Genomic DNA, 26,432 nt, shown 5'->3' on the forward strand with positions numbered 1-26,432 from the left:
AATAAGGTTAGCAATCCTTGAAACAGTATCCCAAGCGCCACAGATTAAGCTTAAACGACTGAAAAATCAAATATCTGTGATTTTCAGTAGGATAAATGGAAAATCGATAGTTTTGAGGCGGTCATCTGTGAATCGGTAGGCATATAAAAAATCGGTAGGAATACAGATAAATCGGTATTTCTGGTCACTCTGATCAAAACAAACTTTGTGTTGTGATCTGTCAAATTATATTGAAAGAAAGAGAACAAAAAGCTACGAAAGAAAGAGTTAGATAGAGTCGCCATACTTTCCGACAGTTTGTCGACAAGAGCAAAACGCGGCGCAAAACAACAGAAAGAAATTACAATTTATGATTAGTAAACCTACTCAATAAGGTCTAACGTAGTAATAGAATAACTGAAAATCATTTAACAATCTATTTCGTTCCACATTGCATTTAGAATAATGTCGGAAACAACCAAAATATGAAGCGTTTTGCTTGTTCAAGCGTTTCAAGAGAAATTTCCGATACATGGTTGAGGTCTTCGCTAAGAAGTGGTTTTTAAATTTCAAAATTGTCGGAAATAATTTTAAATCGTATTAAAACCGTTACACTTTTAGAACACATGTTCAAATATATTTGATACTAATCAATTCAAACGCATTCATCAATTTGGTTGAATGGTGATAAGATAAAAGCTTTTTCGATGAATCTGTTTAGCAGTAGGACCATTCCATTACTTGGCGTTGATTGAATCAAAGAACATTTAAAAGCTATTCAAATGAATTCAATAATCTAATTTTGTTTTCAATTTAAAATTACTAGAGCATCGATAACGTTGCCCCCCATCCTCTGTATACTTTAGCTAAATAAATAGCTCAATCCACCACTATTATAATGGCCATCATCGCGGGAACGCAGGTCAGACACGCGGAGTGATTTTAAAAGCTCTCCGAACATACTTCCAAACGTTTCTTCTAGCACGAATCATCTTCTAATTAAATCATTGCCCACTTATAGTGCTTCCCGAGCAAATTGATTTTCCAAAACCATTACCAAATGGCTTTGCATGATTTCGCACGTGCGTTTGCTTCCGCAGAACGCCAATTTGTGCAAACCGAACAAGTTCAAACTAATGAGCATTAATTAGTACGAAATTGGCGAGAGACAATCGTGCGAAATGGGTGGTAAAATGGTTTAGTTCCTGTGGCAGCTTCTTACTGTCTATCCTCGCTCTCTACCTACATTTCCAAGGAATGCCTAAAACCTTCGTAAGTGAAGTGGAATTTGATTAAAATTATTGCAGCTTGGTACTCGAAAAACTAGATAGATTGATGGCGATAGAAAGCTACTCGCTCTTCACATGCCTTGTCGGGTAGATGGAAAAGTTATTAAAATGCAGCGAACCTATCTATGATTAAATAAGCAAATGGAAAATTAAATCACACCATTAAGTGTCCACTCAAATATGTAGCGCCATAATGCAATGATTATAATGCAAGCATTTCTTAGACTCCTTTAAGTTTGAATATTTGCGCCAGACACTTTCACTTTGGATTGCCATAAGGTTGAACGTTTCGTAAACCAGTAGCTGCTCCTTATTATCAGCACAGTAACTTCAACGATTATCACACACAAGCATGATATTATGTGGGACCTTGAAAGCGTCTCTTCGCACGCAACTGATTTCGTTCGCGTTCAGCAGAAGCAGTTGGAGTGAGGTTAATCCTTTGAAAACGCTTGCCGGTAAATCCTTAATTTTATTACCATACAGAATGCTGCACCAATGCCAATGCATGCAAAAGAAGACGTTAGTCAGGGGGGGTGAGCGAATGAGCGCGAGATAGTGTTCGGAGCGGTTGATTCCACGGCTGAGAGCTTTTTATAGACATAGTAAAGAGGATGGGAGCGGCAACTCTGTTTACTTATGATAAGAATTTTACGTCCTACTCGTGTTGTTCAGATTTTTGGGGTTGTGCTCTCGGAAGTGGGACACCGTTTCCGGATTCCGCGTCTTCGCATACTTACAGCGACGTTAAGGACTTCAGCCCGCTGAAGGCATCGTAGGCGACTCGCGAAATATTGTTATTTGACAAGTCTATCCGCTTAAGGCGCCGGTGGTTAGCGAACGCTTTCGGTGGAATTTCGGTGATGTAGTTCTGCTCGAGCCGGCTGTAAAAATATTTAGATTACATATTATAATGCCCAAAGCGTCCCGGGAGATGGCGGCAGTAACATAACAAAAAAGAAACACTTACAGCTCAGTTGTGTCCTCCGGTAGCGTGGACGGTACGGTGGTAAGACTTTTCTCCCGACAGTCGACAATTCCGTCGGCACAGCGGCACGGATGGGGACAGAGGCTTCGACCGCCACACTCCATCGGTGCGTTCTCGGTGAGGCCTGCGTATTGATAAATAATAAACAGCGTTAACGCTAAAATTTGGCTGCTTGGGCGTGATTTGATTTAATTTTGCGTAATGGATTAACTTTTAAAGCTCTCACTCTGATTTAATAACATTTTAAAGTGCGCTGTTTGTTCCACCTCATGAAGTTTGAGGTTTGTTGCAATTAAACCTCGATTTAAACACGATGTGGTTTATTGTAGCAGTTCATGGAAGTATTCTAATGTTAACAGCGCAACATATTGCTGATGTTGTTGTAATTGAGCTCCTCTCCACTGTAAATTGTGCAAAATTTCCATAAATAAACACTTATACACCAACGTGTATGTTTGATTTCATTCAACACGATGTAATAGCTTTTTTTCACACGCCTAGACGTTAGTATTGGCTCACTAGAACGTGAATACGTGTTTTGCAGTGTGAAGTAAGCAATTGCGTAAAAAGGATAATAATGACCAATTATGTCCCCGTCGCCATGTGGTCTAATCGAGTTTTATGGAGTGATATGTGACTATTAGCAAACCTCTAATGCTTTCTCAACGAGTATCTACTTCGTATCGAATTAGGTCGTGCATTATTTTAATAGTACTGACAGTTGAAAAAGGACACACAATAATGCACGAGTTGTAATCGATTGCCTCGCGTCTAGACACGTCGGCAGACTGCGTCGGAAAAGTTCGATTTGGGCCGGTTCGGTTGGACGATTATTTTTCCACTAATTTGATTTCATTGATCCAAAGGCGTGAATGTGTGTGTGTGTGTGAGCGTGGGCCAATTCTAGCCCATGACGTGCTTTTCATCTCTGTAACACTGCACTGGCGTGGAGTGTGAAAATCGCAAACCAAAACCCCCCAAACGAGAATGCGTTATCCGTTGCCCTTTCCAGAGCAGAGCACACACACACGGAGGTGGCATAAATTAACATTTACATATTCATGAGTGTCACGTACGGAGGAAGTGTTTGGTAGCTGTGCAAAATGGGTCCGCGAAAGTGTGAACGCAGTGTGGTCCTCGGGCTATGTTGTTGCGTTCTATGCAGGCAGTGATGATGTGCCCAGTGTCCAGATTGCTTCTGGTTTTCGCGGTCCTTATCCACCGATCCAAACCATTTGGGCTGTGTGATGATGTGGATGGCAGGTACAGGTGATGAGTATGAGGTTTATGAGTTTATTCCCCTGCAGTAAGAGGAACTACACGCGGAAATGCAGCGGTCGTAGTGCAGGTGCAACGTTTAATAGACCCATTTGCAGTAAAATTTGCCTTTCCTGAATCACTCAACCAAATCCTCAATTTGACCTGCTTTTGAATGCGTACCATTTCAAATGATGCATCCACAAAAGCTGATAGCTCTCGTGGTTGAACCGTGGTGGATTTCATTGGTTTAAATCTACTGCAGAATTTTTATTTCCTTTTTGTATTGTTTCCATCATCCGAAAGCTGACGTTTTTATCCACCACGTGGTACAGAGCAGAGATTATTTTTGAATGCAATTTGCATCAGTGAGTGTGTGTGTGGAAAAAGTGAGGAAAAAAACATTTCCCACCATGATGTCGTTGTTGGCAACTTCATTAGAATGCTGGGGAAAATAAATTAGTGTCGTATCACGTTTGATATGGTTTCGCCAAGCCAAGTGTCGGACGACGTGTTTGAACGTAAAAGCTCGTTGCAGTGTGGTTCCGTAATAATAATAATGAACACGAAGAAAACGCAACGCAATTTGCGTGTGCTGCATAATAAAAAATGTAATTATTCGTTGGAAGCTTTAATACAGACGTGAGTTAATTTTCAGAGGCTTGGAGGACGTTTTGCATTTTATGAATAAGCTATGGAACGTGTAGAATGACAATATTGTGAAAAATAAATGAAAGTAGTATAACATTATTCTAAATCCTATGACAAAATTGTGAATCACATTCGTTGTTTTTTTCATAAACACCTCAACGTAAACAAAGTCCTTGCGATTAATTTTATCACAGAAGAATTGTGGACCACTCTCCAATGGCGGTCGACCAATCGGACGACAAATTAGTTTGAGGTTGATTGGATGAACATAATTGGAGCAATGTAGTGTTCCAGGGGACATAGTAGTTACTGTACTGTCATCGTTGGGTGCCAATGCTTCTAGCTGTTGTGTCTAAGGCCGCTCCCAAACAATGTCCCAGCCTGGATGAACCTCACTATAGGGAACATCCGAGACAAGCCCTACTTTGTACCGTACTGACGAAGGGGAAAAAACCAAACACATTGCGTGTTTTCCATGTTGAAGTATACACTAGACAGCCATATAAGTCCATCCCATGGTGCACCCACGGCTCAGAACAAACAACAATTATGTGGCACTCCAGTCTGAACTGAATTCCAGCGTCGCCTGCGTCGTTCAACACACCTGGATTAGGACTGACCGTTCGCGTTGGCCGTCCGCACACTTACCGGAACATTTGAAGTCCTGCTCGTGCAGATCCGCCACATTCTGGCCCTTGAGCTGACCGGGCGAATGGCACCGAGTGTACGGTGCCAGACGTGATGCATTCTTCAGATACCGTGCCAACCAGGAAAGATGACAATCGCACGCAAACGGGTTCTCCGAAAGGCGCAGCGCATTCCGTGGCGTGGCATTCCGGCAAACATGTCGCGCGGAAGCGTGGTGATGTTATTATTATTTAAGGTCCTGCAGGCCCGCAATGAAATGGAATGGAAACGAAAGGTAAAAGAAAAGAAACGCCGCATTGGTGTTGTTGTGCTCGGAAGTAATTTCATTTGAACAGCCACTGGTGAACTGCTGGCTTTGTACTTACAGTATCTCCAGCTCTGTTAGTCCTTTCACGGCACCTTCATCCAGGCAGGTGATTTGGTTGTTGTCCAGCTGAAGACTGCGCAGCGCCGGTGCTCCCTTGAACGCACGTTTCGGTACGGCAGTGAGTGCATTGTGTGACAGATCCCTGTAAATGTGAATGTTTGCGTGAATTCATGATTCAGTGGCTATTGTCATTCAGCTACTGTGGCGAAATCGTATGTGAGTTACGAGCTGAATTTGAGAGACACTAAATGCTATTCTAGGCTTTATATATTTTAGATGCATGTGTTGTGTTTTGTTCCGATTGAATGTTACTGTTCGCATCATATAGAACGGCAAAACGACACATGGAGCAACATCAATCATGCTATCAATCGTCGATTAGATCCATTAACATAAATTAGAAAAGATATCTCAAAAGTGTGTAAACGTAAGAACAATGTTAACAAATGACGATTATCAATAAAAAAAGTCATCGTTTTTGGTGTAGTTAATCATGCAAACTTAAACTTCTGAGACTGTTCAACATAGAGTGGGAGCCAAATATGCAAAACAAAAGATGCTGCAAAAACATAAAAGCCAAAAACTAATTTGTATTGCATGCATACCAAAGACTGAAAAGCGTTTGTCCATTAACAAAGTATAAAAAACACTAAAATCAAATTAATTTGTCAAAAAAACAAAACATAAAACAACAAGGGGAAAGCCATATCTTGTTGCTAATTAGAATCGATCTGCTTTGAAAATGTCTAAGCAGCTTTCGGTCTAATGACTTTGACTCGCTCAACAAAAGGAAACAAATGACTATACATTTGCTAAACAGATAAACACAAAACACACAAACAAGAAAGGAAAACAAAAACATACATCGAACGGAAATAAATCACTACAAACTACTACTTACAATCGTAATAAATTAGCGGCACTGGATAAAAAATTATCTGGTATAGATTTTAAGCGATTGCTATTAAGTCGCCTGAAAAAAGGAATGAAACGGAACATAAAATCATAATAATTATAAGAGTGATGAAAATAAGACGAAAGTAAGCAAATCTCGTGACAAGAAGGACGAAAGAGAAACGATTGAAACAAGCGAGTGAGCGTAGCTTGTGTAGTGATGGTCGTTAAACCAGTCGCTGTGTCGTCGAAACTTAATTAAAGATATGTCACAGTAAATAGAGTCCACCCACTGTTGATTATTGCAGACGCCAGTTCCCTGTCCCATACCCTTTTCGGGCGTCAGCTTGCCCTCGCCGGAAGCAAAGTGATGTAGGGGAATATGAATTTGGTTTGCTAAGCGATATTGATGTTTCCTTCGGAACGCAAGGAAGGCGTGATCAATTACGTCAAGATGATCGTAAGATGAACGATAAAAACGAGGTTTCAGATAATTAACGGAAATCGATTTCCAATCGCATTGGGGCAAGCGATTGTGAGTTTCATTTCTTTCACATTGATTCTCTTTTATTTGTGTGGTCAACAAGAGAGTCGTGGGTTGTTGTCAGGTGACCACCAGCGGCGAGTCAAAATATTTACTACAATCATGGGTCGTCTATATTATATGTATCGTAATAAAAAGATAATCGTAATAATGTATAGTAAAATTGATTAAACTTCTTTTGATTTTGTTATTCTTTTTTTAAACTTAATATAGTTTTATTTGGAGATTTTCTTTTCTGTATTGTTTTTGAAATTAATTCGATTCTTTCTAAAATTTGTGTTGTAGGTTGTGAAGTGTGAGGTATACTATCTTAATGAATTTGTATTTTGTAGAAATATCATGGCACAAACACAACCAATTATCGTCATTGCTTATCAAATGTCATAAATTTTAAGCTCCAATGATACCTGTCTCATGAATCGATTGTCTATTTTCGGATTCATCGATAAAGGCCATCACAACAACAATAGGAACCACACTCTATCGAATAAAAATATTGCAAATTGGCCGTTACCACGCGGGGTGGATCTAATAATTCAAGTTATTTTATTATGCCCGTGGCACCTTTCGACGTAAAATAGTTGTAAATAAAGCCTACCCAACAACAGCAAAGTGTGCATAAATTAATACTAAACGGTCTGCAACTCTGGTGTTCAGATCAAACCAGACAAAAGTAAAAACTCACAAAAAATACAGCGAATTGATGGTGTTGCAGCTGAGTGTAATATTGGAATAGGAAGAAACCATGTGTTTCTAATTGGAGAAAACGTTGCAGCCGCAAGCAAACAACACTATGTGATATGTAGCAATCGAATAACAACCTCTGTCAAAATATTTCCATTGACACAGGATAGAATTTGCACAAAACCACCGAATTGTGAAAACCTACGCATAAAGTTGACTGATTGACTGCGACAGGTAATATTCAACACGGCGGGCAGGTGATTTGACAGGTCTTGTGTTGGTTAATATGAATCGAATCCGTCGGTTGGTATTTGGAGTGTCGGTCGGAGTCGGAGCAAAGAGCTGTGGCGGTGCCTGTCAGGCCGGATTTAGCGACTGATGGACCAGATGGTTGGTTTGTGTTGGTGCAAGTAGGATTGTATTAGGGAAAGAATGCGGACGATCGAAGAGAGGACGGGTTGGAATAGATAACAAGGCTAGGTAGAAATAAAATCATAACTTACAATCTCTCCAGCGAGATCAGATCGTGCAAGGCATCCTTCTCGATGGTGTAGATGTGGTTGTCTGTCAGTTGCCTGTAAATTTATAACACATTGAATTAAAGATTTCAAACAAAAAAAAAACATACATTTCGTTAAATCATGTGATAGCTGAGATTATATTCAAAATGTTTAATGAATATTGATTAATGCTACTGCCATCTGTAAAATGGTAAAATTCTTCTTTCCGGAAGGCAAATGAAGTTGTTTGAACGTAAGCGACAGCCGCCTCGCAAACCGAGTGAGTTATAGCATGCGGGAAACTTTAAAAGAATCCGCTTACTTATAAATATTAATTTGATTGTAGCATTAGCATATATTTTTGGTGACTGGTGGATGTGTGATTGAAAACAAATTGTTGTAAGAGAATACATGTAGATCTCTGGAAGTTTAGAGATTTTATACTTAAATTAATACGAGCGAATTACAAGCTCGATCAGAGTTGTCATAGTTGCAATTTGAACACCATAAGAAATCATTTCAAATCCTTAATTAAAACTCGATCAGGATGCAGAAATATTGGTTTATTTAACAGCAAAGAAACCCCTTTGTCGTACAGTGTAGAAACGGAATGGCGAAAGTGACGACTAATTAAAAACGTCATTCGGTTCCAAAATTACCTCCATAACCACCGTTGTACGGCTTCATGGAAGCACTTGGTAGCGATATTGTATTTGAATTATAAATTAATTGAAATCGAATCCATTCCCTACCAGCCATGCAATAAGTATGGCGCGACGAATGAACGTGTGATACGAACGTCACCGGAAACGAGTTATCTTTTAAGCGACCGTGTCAATTTGAATACCATTTCTTCTTATTTGCCTTATTTTGTGTCAGCGTGAAAGGTAGCGTACCACCATTTCCGGTGACTAAATAACAGCTTCGCCATCGATGTAACTCTAAACCTCACTAATGGGTTGAGGTCGGACGGTCATAAAATTATTCCAAATTCGGTAAAATAAAAGAAGCACGTTTCCTTTCCGATAACTCCATACATCGTCACGTGCTTTCCCATTTGGTGTCCAGTTTTGTGTGTTACCGGGGTGTTTTGGGGTGGATTAATATTTCATCATTTATTCCATGAAAGGTAAAGATGATCCGAGGACAATTCCAAAACGGGTAAAAATACGTTTTCGGTACGTCCTAAGTCCAAGGAGAGGTATTTTTGGTGATCAGAGTAATTACTTAAAACTTATGAGCCTCACAGTGGGAGGCAGATACGAGTGAGAGAGATCTATTTCATCTGCTTTGTGTGTCCATTTGGGAAGTAATGTAGCACCAGGGCGATGAGAAACAAAATTATGTAAATTAATGATCAGCAAACACAATGCCCAACCGATCAAATTCCCTATGCCCAGCGAAAGTGGGACAGTTGTTTCAACGTTGAAGTGATTTGGCCGATGTCCAACTGGTTCTCTCTTGGGGTAAAACACCTCGACATGCCCGCTGTGCAATGGACCAGTAAAATACATCACCACCATCGACGCAGATTAAATCGATGAAAGTTAGGGAAAATGATTGGGAATCGATTAAAATGATAAATAAATGGGCAACGGATGGATGATGGGGAAAGGCGCAGAAATGACTCGAATCCGTAAATCTTTGTCCTCTCGAGGGTTGCACATTTGAATAATGAGTTGGTGTTGCCGATGGGTCGAAGCTTCGATGAACTGCATGTGTGTGGAGCTCATGAGAGTAAATCATTCGAACCTTTGGGGCTGTGTGTGGTGAAAAAATACATTTTTATGGCGACACTAAACAGTGTCACTTCGGCACGTCTGGACCGCAGGGTCATTTGCGTTTTTATGGATTCATCCGTCGCCAGTGCGCCATGTTGTGCTGCATGGTGTCTATTGATTAGCAAACGCCGCTAATGATCTCAACACTATCGCTGCGATCGGGATGAATGCATATTTCATTCCCGGATGTATTGGCAGCTCTCTCAAAACGATTTTGATGATATTTTGATGTTAATTTCGTAGTTACATCATTAAACTTTTTCGTTGTTAAAGTCACAAGTCAACTACTAGCCCAATATGCTACCGATTTTAACACTGTTCATTGCGTCGTTCAACACTACAAGTAAACGTTAGTACAGGAGGAAATCTCAAACCAATATGGGTGGCAACATTCCGTCGGGCAAGTTTAACTACACACGGGGTAACTTCATTTCCGTCCCGCTTCCACCGGATGCCTATCGTTGATCGTAAACGTCAGACAGCTTCAGGGCTGGGGTAATTTTGGAAAGCACTTCGCGTAACACTATTAAAACCATCCGACCAGCGGAAGTTGCAACCGAAGCGGTGAAGACCATTCTATCGGTGGTTTTCACTTGTCGCTGTGCATGTTCACGGTTGTGGTGTAATTAGTTTAAAAAGAGTCGTTCTATCGCCATTCCCATACGACGTCCGGAGTTCGGGTCAATAAGGCGGTCTGAAGAGTGACACCCAAGGGAAGGGGGGAGCGATGCATACCGGGGCCGTGTTGCTGTGATAGTTCGCACAGTTTTATGGAGGGGAATTTCGGATTTTATTTAATTACTGCGAGACGTTCACTGTGCGCTGAAGGAAGCTGGCAACCAACGTCCTCGTTGTTTTATCGTTTCTGCATCTTAGACGACAACTTTTTACTTCGATGACTGTGTTAATAGCGTGCTAGGAAGTGAATTCAATTGTAAGACTAGCCTAAAATGGGGGAGACGTAAGGGCAAAGGAAAACTTTACTTACAGTATTCGCAGCTTCGCCAATCCTTGGAAGTCCGACTCGTAGATGACACTGATGTTATTGCCCTGCAGATCACTAAAAGAGAAAGAGTGAGGAAGAACGATTGAAGTCAATTAATTGTGAAGAAAGGCAATCGGAATGGGTTATGCTTTGATCTTTTGGCGATGGGAAGGTATGATGATGATTTAATTAGCAGAAATAACCTAATAATATTATTATCAGTGATAATTATCCTCAAAATAATGGTCCATTTTACACTTAGTCTTCTTATACATAGACATGATATAAGATTGGTTCTCAAAGCAATAGCCAATTCATAACCTTAAATAACCTACATGGGGACTACAATGCCACAAGTATGCAAATATCGACTGACGATGGAGCTTAATTGCTGATATACGTTTCCATAGAAAAGATATTCACAACTCCTTGTCGTCAATCGCCATGCGATAGCAGCAGAGTGTGCCTGACATACTCTTAAACGATATACCCTTTAGCTTTAACAGTAGACTCTGTATACTACCGTGTCGAGACTTAGGCATAGTGTATGTTTCAAGTTTGACTCACTTATGGTACTGGTAGATGAAAAATTATAGGTTTAAGCTTGGTCCTATGTCACAGGTTGCATCGTCACGCATGGATGGTTTGGCAGAACAAATTCTCAATAAATTGAGCTCCGATCCCATCTAAAATCTAAAAACCATGCCAACCGTAAGAGTGATAGAGCATGTCGTACAATGAACTACTCGGGCTCTTAACCAGCATCCTTCATGAAAGGTCGTTTAATTACTGTTTTGTTCAATTTGTATCCATCAGCATTCTAATGTGATGAAATGATAGCAACAAAATTGTCTTCAAAACGCCATTTCTTTTTCAATTTCAGTAAACACAGTTAACTTTTTGGGGGGATAGCAACATCACGATGTATGAATAGAATCGCAATAGCCAAATGTATTTATTGTAGCCAACAAAAAATCGCAACGGAAACGCTAGTTCACATCGTCGTACATCTTTCGCCAGCTGTTAATATTCATGACACATTTCGCTAGAATTTTCGCTTCTTCACACACTCTGAGAATGTGTGCTCTCGGTTTGTTACCTCCCGAGTGGCTGCCTTGCGGAGGCACATGTCCCTCTACATCTGGATGCATGTTTACACAACGGATTTACGAGTGTTTGCACTTGAAGAAGAGCGAAAGCGAGCAGATGAAAGGGAAATTGATGTGAGATTCGGACGGGATGGATGGGATTCGCTTGATTCAGATAGCTAGGGGGCGGAAGGTGAGATGTCCCACGGCGATGAATCTTCGTTTAGAATCCCAAAATTCTGCAGCTGCTGAAGCTGCATTGTGTGCAGAGATGCACGGTAGCACTCATCGAATGCACACGTATTGTATGGCATGAATGGTGATGGAGGTGTGGGTGCATAAAATAAATAAAATGTTGCACTAGGAGGTCGTTCCAGGCAAATCACTGAGGGAATATTTGCGAACAACACAAAATATTGCTCAAACTGCATTAGAGTGCTTCTGCTGCTCGTGTGGGATGTGGTATGTTCGGTGTAAGTAAAAGCAAGACCCGTCACCAAAATCATACTGCAGAACTGAAAAGGACGGATGTGGACGGATGTAGATGAAGCTGCATCAAAATATTTCCCCAAAATGCAAGCGCTTTCCACATACAATCAGTGGCAACGTTGCTCGTTTGAAATGTTTGTACCATTTTTACTACCTCCTGTGGTAGTGTGGGATGATATGCACGTTTGACTAGATTCACCCATGTGCTATGTGTCAGTCATGGTGTCATGAGCCCGTTCCACAGATAGTTATCGTGTGAAAGGAGTCACAGAACGCCAACTACGTTTTATAATCCCTGTGGCAGTGCACTGGTAAGTGAATGTAAGTGAGAAAAATGGCACCAGGCACATACGAAACTCGTGTGATTGAATTCTCTACACAGTCCTGTTGTAAAGGAGCACAAAAGATGTGGAAGTGTGGACGATGGTCCCCCACCATATGCCTTGTGTCAGAATCAACTAACAGCCGCTCCCGAACGGGCACTACAAAAAGGATAATGCGAATGTCATGTACGGGGTAATGGTTCACGCACATTATGGGAGCGTAAGCAGATTTTGGTGTTGAATTGAAAATGTTAAAACCGATTGAAGTGCTTCGTTCACAGTTAACCAGCACATTTGGCACCTTTTTTGTGATGGCGTTAATGATGAGGCTTCGCGAGTCAAACGATTGCTAACGGGCGACTTTTTATATGGATGATCCTTGCTTTTATGTGTACTCTCTGCATTTTTTATTGAATATGTTAGGTGTTGCTTGATTTTTATTTTTTTTTTGTAGGGTGGAGTTCTGTTTTCTGGAAAGCGGTTTAATAGCTTTCGGCTGGATTATGAGCACTCAGCGGGGATGATGGTGAGCAATTAAAGTCTTTTATGTGTCACGTTAATCCAGATGAACGTTTGAAGACATTTAAAGGCTTAATGAGGGATGATAATCTGCAAAAAGCATTGCTCTATGGTTGTTTGGCTGTTGAAACTCTAAAGCTTAAAATATATTCTTAATTGTGTGAAACACTCAGTGCAGATATATAACATGAATATTACGTGAATATTTCTTATCGCAAAATACGCATAATTTTTTACCCATCAACCGAGAGAATATTAAATAAATGGCAAAGCAATAAATTCCCATTGACACTAAGATGCCATGAAGTTTTCAATATATGTCCATAATTGGTTTCGTGTTTCAAACGTTGATTCTTCCGCTGTTTTATTTCGATGTTTATGTTTTCGTTGTTTCAAATTCAGTCCAAAATATCCGGCACAGCGTGTCGTCATGAAGCAACGACCTGTTGACATGCAAATAAACATGCATTAGCATTTTGTTCCCATCTTATTCTCTCATATACTGACTGAATATATCGATGGAATGCATTTATTTTGCATACATACTTATTGTCCGATTGCGAAAGGTGTGGTGGTTTGCATGTTTGATTCATATTAGATAGCAAAAGCAGGACAATGATCATCTAATCCACTCTGTCTACACATCACTTTATCGACCGCCCGGTTTGAGGAACGCATACCGAAGGCTACAAAATAACAATGAAGTTGGTTTTGAATTGGTTCATAAATTAACTGAGAATGGAATTTGATGAGCTGATAACGCGCTCCACCGACACTTTGCGGTGATCGTGCATGCATTTACGTGTCCCCGTGTTATGGCGGACTTGGGATAGCCAAGCGCAGTGGAGCATCCCCAGTGCTAACCACCAGCACATGATGTTGTTCGATGCTAATGTCATGTTAATAAATGGGGTTTCGGTGAAATGGGGCCACCCGGTGTTGGTTAGCGTGTCGCATATCGCTGCAAATATGTATGCATGTGGCAACAAAACACTACACTGTATGTGCCGGGAAGCGCCCATAAGAGGCCTCTTGTGGTTTATCGTCCCTTCATCATCATCGTTGATACTGTGCGAATGACATTTTCCGAGCTATCGATCCCGTCAACGTGCAAGCATGCTAACAACATCCTGATTAGAATTTATAATCATCAAAGTTTCCTCTGCGCTTGTCGGCGTTTACAACACCAATCCGTTCACGAAACTCATGGGATACTGCCCTGAGTGTCCTTTTGGATATTTTCAACTAATTTATCCGACAAAAGAAAAGGATTGGACGTCAGGGAAAAGTGAGTTTGCTGATAGGAAAAGTATATTGTCTTATTGGTAGGAATTTGATGAGGGTCTGGCAGGGATCAACATAAACTTTAATTTGAAGTTCATAACAAATAACAAAAATGCAATCAGCATTCGCAGTGATACAGCTCAAAAGTTGTTCTTACAATAAGAATTACATCAGCCGATTAGCCTTTAGTTATAAATGAGGCTATGAGCACAAATTCAATAATGGTCCAACCCGTAAAACTCTGCTTGGAAAACATTAAACGAAAATAAATCGTCTAGATTTATCAACCTGGACAACTGGTCAGTTTCTCAAAAGACTCTTGATATAATTCTTCGCTCTTTCTCTCTGCAACGAAAACATCTTAACGAAAACCTTCGGAATAGGCTACCTTCCTAAGAACATTCCACCAACATGGTCTACGGACCACCCCAAGCACGACAAGAAAGATTTGTGCTTCAGGAACTAGCATTCTTCTTCCCTATTTCCTGCAAGTAGCAAGCAGAACACAGTGCAGATGGGAGTCAAACAGCACATTCATTTCTGCTCTGAAGTGGAAGCGAGTGTGAATGAAAGCCAATCCGAAAGCTGCTACTAACGACGTTCATATGTGCTTGGGAATACTGGAGCAGCCGCAATTTATACAGTATCTCCATGGGTTTGGTTTCTAGCAAAATCACACTGAAACACGATGATGCTGGGTGTAGATGAGCATGTAATTATGTATGTTTACAGATATCATAAGACATGTTCACATCCAAATGGTAGGTGTGGATTCCGCCAGGGAACTGCCAATTTGCGGTGGCAGCAATCATGTTAACCGGAGCTGTTTGATGGTAGAGGAAGGGCGATAATATAGAGCATAGGTCAAAAAAGCAGGAAACCGATGTTATGGATACGAAGTTGGTATCCGCGTGGTACGGAAATTCTTCCTCAGCATTATTGCTATGTGACCAATTTGGTAATTTAGCCGACGATGGAGAATATTTGGAGCGTTTAATTAAACCACAAACCTACGCTGGATTGATGGTGGTCGCAATGGGATGACTTGTACGTGATGACGAAGTTATGTCAGTCGATGAATTCTTGATTAACGATTTTGTACGATATGCATTGTTTAGATAAGACGTGATTTGTATTTGACTGGAATGTCAGAGATTTTTTGCAATTCAAGAAATTCTTGAAAAGAATCTTTAATTAAAACCAAAAAGGACAGTGATCTGACTTCTCATTGAAAAGTTTATTCTTCAACCTTTGTTTAAGTATAACTCAAACTACATATTAAAAAAATGTCGTCAACTACAAGCTGATTTCGATCCTTAACACTTGCCTGAGAGCCTCTTGACAAGACAGCAATCACGAGCAGACTTTGCGTCGACGCGATGTGAAATAAACGTGATAATTACTCCTATTTGCCTGGTTAATTAAGATGATTTCAATCTTGTTAAGACTCACGACATCAATGGTGAGTTAAAAAAAAGACTCGAGCATCATTGTTTGCTTAAAGGGTCTCCGCTGTTATACTCCACCCACTCTGACTGGCGAGCGTTACACGGCCATACGAATAGAGTTGTGCTTCGCTACAAAAATAGAACTTACGACGAGTGAAGCAGTTTATTCATCCCAACACCAGACACATGACGAATGCATATTATTTTAGGTTCACGTTGCATCTGTCTTTCAACACTGAAATCGGTACTGATTTGACGGTATCATGTATTTTTTACGACTTATGTTCAACAGAAAAAGGTAGGAAAGGGGTCCTTTAGTAAAGCAATGCGACAAACACAGACGTAGCGGTATGGTTGGACCTCTACAGTCTGTCATAGGTTCTAAAGATTGGTAATTATTTCGTTCTACATTCACAGCGCTATCAGAGTTATGTCGACAGATATGTTAAAACGGAACACAAACACGTTAGGCAATGCACCATAGCTAGGGTTGTGTTAGCTAGCGTCTAAGCGGTTTGGCTGAAAAAGACATCTCTTGAAAAAGACATTAGAAACCCAACTTTCGCTTTTTGTTGGCGAGAGCTATCCACGCCAGAGTTATCCATAGAATCGGGGTTTAGAAAAGAGTACAATAAGCATTCAAAAGAAACTGGAAAAACCTGATCAACGGATTTTCGGAAGCTTAACAAAACTGACAGATTTGACAAATTTAGACACGATGGTGCCTCAAGCTGACAGAAAGCAACCTGCTTTGAGTGCATTGTTCGTTCGACAACTGACTAGACCATATTACGGCAAGACTACAGCTGGTCCGATCCGACTCACGGTATCTGATTTATCATCCACCAGATCGTTGATAGAATCGTGGGGTTTTGATTGAGCATGCCTGATTGTGAAATGTAGATTAGAAAGCGCTGTGTTGTTTGATGATTGATCGAAAAACCTACACCTTTAGGGAGCCGATTAAGTCATCTACGTAGTTTATTTAATCGATATAACATAACTTAAAAAACTTTGGGACCCAAGTGATCATCTTAAGCGTCCAGATTGTTGATCTGTGCAAATGCTTATTGTGACAGTAAAAAGTTTATGTGGTCCCATTGAATAATCGTGGGAGTTTAAGACCACATTTCAAAATGTTTATGACAGTCTTGAAACAAACACAAGCGACTGTCGTCTTTCTGGAATTATCATAATGACTAATGGAGCGTTTGGCCGTAAATTTAGCTTCGACCGTTCTGCAAATTTTGGAGAACTTAGAATGAGGGGGAAGTGGGAAGTTTTTAAATCCGGCACAGCAGATAAACAGCTGTTAAAATAATCTTGATCCAACGCGTTGCTGCTTGTGCCGGACTGACCGAGCGGTTATGAAAATGTGGTAATGATATAAATTATTTGCGCACGAGTCCAAGAACCAACACTTCAAACGTGGCAAAGTCACTGAATGTCTTGGGATGTTGAATCTTGGGTACATTAACACGCCTTAGCTAATCGACCCTTACCGGCACCGCCTTTCCCGGGACCAAAACAACGAACTTTTGATAAGCACTCACAAAAACACACATTTTATTACATCACCTCTTTTCCTGGTGCCTTGCCGGCGGGTTAAAAGGACGCACTCAAACGTATCGACCATCGCGGTAGCATCCTGATAGCTCGTTCGTGGAAGCTCTCTTCCTCAACTGACGCCAACGGCAAACACCCGCATAGAGTAAGGTGTGTGAGTGGGCTTGGCATACGGTCGTAAAAAGCGACTGAACGAGTAAATTTCAAGCCAAATTGATTTTCAACTTTAAGCAAAGAGGTTAAATACTTAATCTGATTTATGCTCCCAGATAAAATCTTCCAGCTATTGCGTGCTGCAATGGTGAGGCACGTTGCGCTACCGTGACCGGGTAGCACAATTTGTCGAATCGTACCAGAAGCGTGGTGCATTTTGGCTGGTGAGTTTTTTGGGTTCTACCTTTGTTGACCATTCACCGTCTGTTTTTCTCTTTACGTTTACCACTCGCTTACAGCAATAAACCCATTGCAGAAGTTAGTGGCAAACGATTGCACTTTAGCGGTTACAAAATGATCCAGTTTTACTGGCGCCTTTACGCGGCACGCATAGAGATGAAACAAGAATTGGCGTTTTTGCTTACCTGAAAGTAAAAAAGAGAAAAAAAGGACACGGTTAATTGACTGATTAATTATTACCAGGTGGATAAGAATGTGAAAAAGGACAAGATAAAACCATCCAAAGGGTTTTAAAGGATCGAATTCAAGTGGATGTGAAGGTGCTTCGTGATAATGAAGATGCTTTACGAACATTTTAGCCATCGGGCCCAGGGTTCCATCGTTATCTAGGGTCTTGTACCAAGTTAAGGCAAGATTGCTTGTAAAAGAAGCTTTTCGTTTATTCAACACCTTCAAAGACAAATATGATTCGTATTAAAGAACAACTTTAACACACTGTACATTAAACAAGGCACATTTACAAAAAGAACTATTCCTTGTATGACTCATGACATCATCTCTACTTCTCAAATCCTTCTCAAATACTCTCAAATTGACCCTAGACAGTCCTACCATAAATCTTTCACATTTCACTGCATCCACCGTCAAGGCAACACGGCAACAGATTATTTCTCCGTCTTCGGCTTTCCCTTTTCTAGGAAATCAGATTTATCGAGCCATGTCTGTTCAGATCGACGAATCTTGATTTGGGGAAGAAGGAAGGTGTTTGCAAGGGCGCATTTATAAACCGATTAAGGCTTTCGATCGGAAGACAATCACAACACAAACCACACAAGACGCATCTATTTCTGCTCAACGCCACCACAAACAGAGATTTACCATTTTCATTTGGCCCAACTGTCCTACCAGTCCTATACTATGGGCATGTTGTTCGAGATTTTCTTATGACCAGAAAATCAGGAAAGCATATCAAATTTTTGCTCAGGCACAAACCAATACCTGTTTTGGTGCTTTGGTGTTGTTCATCGGTTATAACTTCGAAAATTGTAAATCAATCTTGGGTTCAACGCCGGTGTACCAGAACATTGGAATTTTAGGAGTCCAAACATGATATCGTTCAGTGTGCTTTCGTGGGAGAGGTTGTTGACTGGGGATATTGGTCAAACCTTTTGGTCATAAATTGTCCAGAAGCGAATTTAATTTGACCAGTAAGACATGTGAGCCGGTTTTACCACAGCTAGCAGCATATCCATTTGGGTTAACGTGTGGTTTGAACTAACCCGGTGATTAATGGGACCTGGGTCATCGCCACCCAAGACGTATGCTCTACACACTCACACAGATGATGCATCGAAGATCAATCGAAGCGGTCAAAATGCATCGTTTCTCTGAGAATGTGGCATCCAGACACATAAAAAAGGAATCATGATGGTTTATATTGACACATGGCATGGAGAGCTATCGAAGTTGTCGACGGATTTCGCCGAAGCTCGGTCTAAATATCATCATCCGACGTTAATTGTTGCGACGGTCGTAAATCTCCAGCAACGTCCAATAGGCCAGTGCGTGTGTGCTTGCTTCATGATACAAGCGTTGGCGTTTGTGGAGATGCTTTTCCACCCCATATGGTCCGAGAAGTGAAGCATGATTGTAAGAATTATGAATACCTTTGTTTTTACAATGTGCCGTCTTTGCGTAGTACCATAAATTGTATACATCGTTTCAAGCTGACCGAACGTAGACAGTGACCAAATGTGAACACCACCTCCACACACACATCGGGCCGTTTGGCTCGTAAAAAAACGAACCGAGGATCGGGGTCGAAACAATACGTCAAATTAATGGTTCCTGACAAGATGATTTGATTATGCAAAATAACAGCAACGCACTGTGGGAGGAAGTTGAAGGGGTCGTGTATGCTGCTGCGAAGGAAAGAACTCTGCCGGTGCTTCATAATTGGAACCATTCTTTACAATAAATTAACTTACGCAGACGGGGGGATCATTAATTTATATAACCGCGCACAGGCAGAGGAAGAAGCAAACAACTGAGAAACGAGTGTTTGACATCCGTAAAAACAAACGACGTAGGTTGAATGCATGGCTTCCAAATTGAATAAGTTTAATAATAAATGAATGGAAACCTCTTTCACAAGCACTAACGGCGATAAATAGACGTGCGAGGAACATTTTAATTTGTCTGGAAATTAGCATCTTTTGGACAGATTGATGAAAGAGATGAGATCTTCTGATTGAATTCTGATTTACAGCGAAGCTGGTTTCAGGCAAGTGGTTAGTTAACCCGTGCTTCCAGATTTTTCTGTATGTGAGAGTAATAATTGTATTTCAATTTGTGCGATAATAATGCGTTTCTCCATTTTTCCTCAGAAAGATCTGAGTACCAACAGCTGACCTGTTACAAAACAAACATTGTGGGCTGGTTCAATGATGCTTCCTTATTTGCGAAGCACAAAAGCGTTTCTCGCCTTGAGCACGGCAGCAGTTACGAAATGGTGCTATCAGCGATAAATCTTCAATTTGTGCATCTTTCAGCTCACCCAATATGTCGTGTCTCGGATTACATGTCTGAGGATGATGGCAAGCAATATTCGTAACACGTTGCCCATTTGTCTCCTTCTGCATCAGTCATTCTTATAGCATCGGTAGTGAAAAGGAATGGCATGGATGTAAAGCAAAACAAATAATGCTTCGTATAAATTACTCATTAGTTTTCCTGTACATATCATGATCCCGAATGGGAGGAGTGTGTAATTTTTCTTTATACCTTTGATTCCTCTTTGAACGACGCAAAACATGCACTTGACGACCGGGATTCGTTGAGCAACGGATTCCGGTCTTCTGCTGGGAACGAGATTTCAGGTTCATTTCTCATAATTTGATATTTCAATAAATCTCCCAGTTTTCGAGCGAATATCTTACAAATCAAAGACAGAAGAAGGCCGAGCATTTGTTTTCGAAGATGTTCCAGCAGCAAGCATGGATATATGTCACCGAACGATATGCACAAACGCTTTTTTGGCCCTTTGCCAACGATTTTTGTGAGAAACAAGCAACGTGAACAACGAAAGGGATAACAGACGACTACGGCGACGACGAAACCGAGTGACTGCATCTGCCATGCCCGATTTATGATAAAGACGTTAAGGACTTCTCGCTTCGATAGCGTCGCATTTTTTGTGGCGCCTTCCAGCAATACCACCTTCATGGATGAGGGATTGGAGTTGGAGTGTGCAACACCGTCTTACTTTTTCGTGGCCTTTACTGGTCAGAATCGAAAAGGCATAAAGAAGAAGCTGTAAGAGAAGAATAAAAAAGCAGTCACATAAGAGGATGGGCAGGCGAACGTCTCGAGACCGTAGCGAAAGATGAGCATTGCTCATCCTCCACGAAAGTTGATGAATAATTTAGAGCGGTGCTCATGTTAAGAACCCGAAAACCCAAAAACCCAACCACACTGGGAATCAAATCGAAAGGGATGATCATTGTTCCTAGTGCCTAGCTTGAGGATGACTTTATAAAATAAAAATATTTATAATTTATGTGCTTGAAAAATTCACTCGATCTCGTAAAACTATCCCACCGCTCGACAGGGGGTTCTCTTGAAGGACGGCTGGAAAACGGTGTCCCTCTTGCTTGAAATCTTCTACAGCAGCCCTCGCTAAGGGCGGGCTGCACACTTTTCGAACAAAAAAATTTGAGGCAGATATTTTTTGTTGTTTCGTTCGCTTCATTTCGATCTCTTTTCTACAATCAAAATTGGATCATCGCTTCGGGGGCGGTATTGGGACGAATTTTTAAGAAAACAATCCCTGTCGACATTCCGGGTTTGCGTTTCCAAACACGAGCAAAAAAAACACAGATCCAACGGTTGTGCAATCTCACTGCTCCACACACTCCAACGAATAACAAAGTTCTTTCTCTGCAATGCTGTTTTGGTCGTTATTGTCAATATTTTCTCTCTACTTCCGGGTGGGCATCCCGTGGGGCAAATTCGATTTCGTTTGTGGGAAAACTGAAGGATGAGACACTACTGGCGGATGTCGCCTTCAAATTTAGTTTTTTTTTGTTCAGTTTCGAATTTATTTATTTTCCGTGTGCATTCTTCTTGATGCATCTGACACTAGTACAGTCTTTGCCGTTACTGTGTGGTGCGTTTTCTTCCAGGAAAGGAAAAGGTTTTTCTTTTTTCCAGTTCATTTCCTATCGATAATATATTTGTTAAATAAAAATAAATATTGTCCTGCCGTTGCCAAAGGCAAGTTGGGTTGGGGTTCATTGGGCGTTGGGTAACATAACATATCAAGGGTGTTATTTATGTGTCACAGTAAAAGCTATAGTAGATTACACCCGATCAATGGGATCATTAACGTTCTACGGATTTGAACTAGAAATTGAACGAGAGGGATCAAATCAATGATAAAAAAAAGATCCAAGTGCTTAACTTCCGCTTCCCTATAAATAGAGAATATTCGGAGGTTGTGTTGTCGAATCTATACATACATTCATTCATGTGCTCAGTCGATTAAGAATCGCTTGCAAGTAACACCTACGCCTGAATAATGTGTTGTATGTTCTGGTGTGGTACCGCATGGTCTCCAAATGAAATATACCTTCTCTGTACATGCTGATGAATATTTTTCTCTAAACATAGCGAACAAACTGACTCATAGGTAATGTAGTGCAATGTTTATGTTTGTATTACCGAACCGTAATTGCTACATAAACACACAACTACTTACTTCGGCGCACTATCCACGTAATCTTGAAGCAGATTTGAAGTTTGAGTTATATATCCAGTCTCACGTCATTTTGTGATAAATTTCTGCTTTTATTCCATCCCGTAGCAGAGGCCAACATTGTCTACATTTTCACGATTTTCAGTCATATTGGATTTTCCATAGAAAAATGTATACAAAAGATTGGAATGTTTTGAATTGAAACAGGTTCTCATGGTTGTAAACGCTCCTAGTTGAAAAGATATGAAAGCTTTTTCAACTTGATGAATGCTACAGATGGTTCCAATGAAGGATAGTACGAACAATGCGGTTTGCATACTGAACTCAGTCTTTGAAGATTTAACCAAAAAAGTACCCAAAATTCCTTTCATTCTTATGCATTGGACTTGAACCGATCAAAGTAAGACCCACAGATCGTTTATCATAAGTTCCAGACATTCCAGGAATAGTTTGCTGAATCTCGGAATGTATAAATTTATCATTATTTCCTGCATTTGCTACTGGTCGGACGCCATTTCGCTTCAAAACTCCGCAAAAAAGTAATTCAAACATGTTTAAAAAGCTTCGTAAGCGTATAAATATTTACAATAAGGTTTCAAGAAAGCCGAGTTTTGAAAAAAAAAAGAAAATGTTATATGTCTAAAAAATACTAGCCGAAATGATTTTTTTTTGACTATCATGTAAAAGAGCTATGTTAAACAACAAATTATGTACAGATAGAAATTTATATGACAAAATACCGTCATATCTATGCAGAAAATTCTATTAAACAGAATTAAAAAAAAAATTCCTGCCATAACATGGCACATAATCCTCCCCGCTATTTTCAAGGATTGTTCCATTCTTTCTTATACGCTTTGCAAGCATAGTTCGCTTTTTGCCAAAGTCTAACTATGTTCAATTTCAATCACCATCACTTTTCCCGTCTCCTTGGATCCGTTGGAGTTAGAGGCATCATTTAAACTGGAGCCCGTCGGGATCGGAACGTGAAATATTGTTATGGGACTTAGACCGCGTGACGTGAAGAACGTGCCAATGAAGCGAGTTTTTCTTAGTTTCCTCTATCCACTGTGCTCCATAAGACCATAGCCACTAGCGTAAAGTGTTTGCATATGTGCGGTGGCCGTGGTTTTGCCTTCATTGTGGTTTTGTCTTCGTGCATGTAAAACCGTCCCCTTGGTTTTGCTTCTTTTCCTAGCGCCACACGTGGCAGAGGCACAGAAAGAATGTTTCTCTCATTTCTTGGTTTCGAGGTTTATGCTCAACCTTTTTCTTTTCTTGTGAGTTGTGAATTGATAAGAATGGTAAGAAATAACGTAGGATTTGTTTGAGGTTTTTCACATGAGGAAATAGAGTAAAAAACTCAATAAGCACGTGAGCACACTCTAAATTAACCGTGCTTCCATGGGGACAGAACAAACAGGTATTGGAGCCGAACATTAGCCATTAATCACTAGATTTTGTACTATGTTTTGTTCCGGATTTGTTTACCTAACGAGCAAATTGAAATGGTCTGGCCCTAATGGATTTTAAATCCATGCAGCACATTAAACACGAAACCAAATTTATAGAAACCCATAACATTTCATTATTATTTATATCATTTTTTTACCACTGCGTGGTAGGAGGCTCTATATTTAATTGCAGGTATTCATTGTATTGTTCACTAACCATTACTTTCACTCAATTTATATCACAAGCAAATGTTATATTTGATTGGACAAATTTGATTGGACAAAAACACCTCTCGAATGAATTGGCACTTTAGTTGGAAATCCAAATGGAAATCCAATTTTCCACACGATAAAAAGTCACGAAGGAAAGATGTCCACAGCCAAATGGCAATAACCAAATGTGAAAACATTGCTTCCATACACCCTGATTCTGCTCTGTGCGGATTGCAATCGTGTGAATATTTATTGACAAAAGATTAAAATAAAACCCAATAATTTAACTTAATTAACGTCAGTTCCACGCATTTTCCTGTGTACGCTCTGTATTCGTGCCATTTGTTCTCCTGTTGGCTATGAGGATAGCTTTTGGTAGAACTTTTATTTTTGTGTGCACTTACTATCACTTTGGCACATCCGGATGTGGGAAAGCCACTGTAAGATAATTTATCTGTCGCCTGCGTTGTCATCGATTATTCATTATGAGCCCATGATATTGACAAGAGGAATAAAAATCCAAATTGTCATCACAGTCATGTCCGGAAGGTCCAACAGTAGAATGAGAGCACCGATTGATTTTGTTTTCTTGTGTGAAACAAAGTTGGACAACAATCAGAACAGTTGAGTGTTTCAGCGTATTATCAAGCTCTTTCGATGGGCAGTGTAATGTCCGAGTGGTTTTGACACTGATTGAATGTTGCACAATGATTGATTTCATTAGCATCATGTAAAGTGAGGCTGTTTCCGACCTTTCTCTGCATACATAATTTTGATTTTTAAAATAAATATGAACAGACTATTTATTTGAGGATAGCATATCTCAACAACTAATATGTGTAATACGTTACTAACATACATTTTTCTTGTTTTGAACATGCAACGCGTTTGAATGCAAAACACTACATTTTTCATGTTTAAAAGATCGTGCATTTAAAAGACTATAGCAAATCCTAAACATTTCAAAAACCCGACGACAACGTTTTGCGAAGAAACATATTGTTTGAAGAACTTCTTGAAATTGAAGAACAGTGACATTAGCACCTATTGTTTTCGTTCTTTCAAGAACACAATTGAACCGTACAATGATTCTATGTTTAATCCACGTACTCTGGCTGTAAATGGTTTTGAAGTGGTTATGGATTATTTGCACCTTTAGATATTTTGAATTTACAGAATGCAGTATCAGCATTCATGGGCTAGTAAAGGATCAGAATGAAGTATCATGGGCTAGTAAAGGGTTCAACAAGCATCTTATTGAAACGTTCCTGTTGCATTACAATCGAAAATTACATTTTAACCCTCACTTGGCACGTTGCGCTTTTTACAACCTTTTCGAAACTCAAATACATTCTGAAGTACATGCTGTCGTAACAATTTTCCCCTTATATACTTTTTTAAACACGTTTACTAGTCACCAGTCTGGTTTAACAACTGTCTTGAATAGAAATACCACAGCAAACTCCATTACTTCCTCACCATTAAATACATGACTCATCCGGCAGACGAAAGGATCATCAATGTTCATCCTTGTTATCCTACTGGTTTCGTTTAGACGGGAAGCACTCAGATGCTTTTATGACTCAAGGTGCGGAAGGTGAAAAGAAACGTCTGCAATAAGTGAGAGGTTTATTGAATCTGGACAACCGTTCAATCTAACGACGCCATTTGGAGTGAATGAATTTGTTTCGTAGGATAATGGAAACATATCCATCTCGTATGTATCGGCTTTACTGACTAAGATATAGCTATGCTGCTTTAATATAAGAACACGCTTCCAAAAGGTTGTTTGTTGCTTCCGGAGGGCTACACTGCGATATTTCTGTGTCTAACATTAAAGTTTTTTTGTGACAAGTTGTTCATCAGAATGCAACCATGGAGCGACATTGGAGCCCTCTCCCGGAAGAAAGATATTTTTATTAGACACGACTGTTGTTGGTATCATTTCGATGGCGGAGACGGTGGACACATACCTTGCACTGATGGCACCGGCAGTTAGAATGCGGACATCACAAAGCCAGCACTGTTTATGATGTATCGTCATCGTTGTTAGGTGCCTTGGAGAGCTACGGATGGTTAACCTGTGCCTAGAACCTGAAGCTTTGCTACGGCCACCAGGGGAGCCGTAACTTTTTATTAGGCTCCTGTTTGTTGCTGTTGGCTGTAACGAATGTGCACCACTCCATGTAACTTTTACGGCGAGCATGGTGTCTAAGTTCATGTATGATCCACCGAGCAACCGAGCAGTCTTTAAATTAATGCGGATCAGTATCATCGCCTATGCTTGTCAGTGTGGTTCGTTATGGACAGTTCGGAATACAATATAATAGCT

The 26,432-nt window shown here is 40.3% G+C and overlaps 2 protein-coding genes across 2 annotated transcripts in view; both read right to left on the reverse strand.

Annotated features, from left to right (window-relative positions):
* Window positions 1-1,989: 1,989 nt before the first annotated feature.
* Window positions 1,990-4,974, reverse strand: LOC120894133 (protein slit-like). The gene is made up of 3 exons (XM_040296533.1): window positions 4,813-4,974; window positions 2,239-2,380; window positions 1,990-2,152 (listed from the first exon to the last, which is right to left on the reverse strand). Exons 2-3 carry the CDS (start codon window positions 2,358-2,360, stop codon window positions 2,005-2,007), a joined length of 270 nt encoding a protein of 89 aa, XP_040152467.1. The 5' UTR covers window positions 2,361-2,380; window positions 4,813-4,974; the 3' UTR covers window positions 1,990-2,004.
* A 3-nt stretch (window positions 4,975-4,977) lies between these two features.
* LOC120897703 (protein slit-like) overlaps window positions 4,978-26,432 on the reverse strand; it is a gene marked incomplete at its 3' end in the record, with an annotated part of 82,663 nt that continues 61,208 nt past the window's right edge. Inside the window, exons 2-6 of the mRNA XM_040302747.1 lie at window positions 10,571-10,642; window positions 7,805-7,876; window positions 6,081-6,152; window positions 5,178-5,321; window positions 4,978-5,050 (exon numbers count right to left, since the gene is read on the reverse strand). Of these exons, the coding sequence (XP_040158681.1) occupies window positions 4,978-5,050; window positions 5,178-5,321; window positions 6,081-6,152; window positions 7,805-7,876; window positions 10,571-10,642 (433 nt within the window). The remainder of the gene's footprint in view (window positions 5,051-5,177; window positions 5,322-6,080; window positions 6,153-7,804; window positions 7,877-10,570; window positions 10,643-26,432) is intronic.

This window comes from Anopheles arabiensis, chromosome 2, assembly GCF_016920715.1.
Source record: "Anopheles arabiensis isolate DONGOLA chromosome 2, AaraD3, whole genome shotgun sequence".
Classification (NCBI taxonomy): Eukaryota; Metazoa; Arthropoda; class Insecta; order Diptera; family Culicidae; genus Anopheles; species Anopheles arabiensis.

Excerpts from the sequence above, each read along its gene's own strand:
- LOC120894133 (XM_040296533.1), bottom strand. The coding sequence starts at position 2,360 with ATGGAGTGTGGCGGTCGAAGCCTCTGTCCCCATCCGTGCCGCTGTGCC. Across the intron at positions 2,153-2,238 it reads CCGGAGGACACAACTGAGCT|CCGGCTCGAGCAGAACTACA; the intron begins GTAAGTGTTTCT and ends ATATTTTTACAG.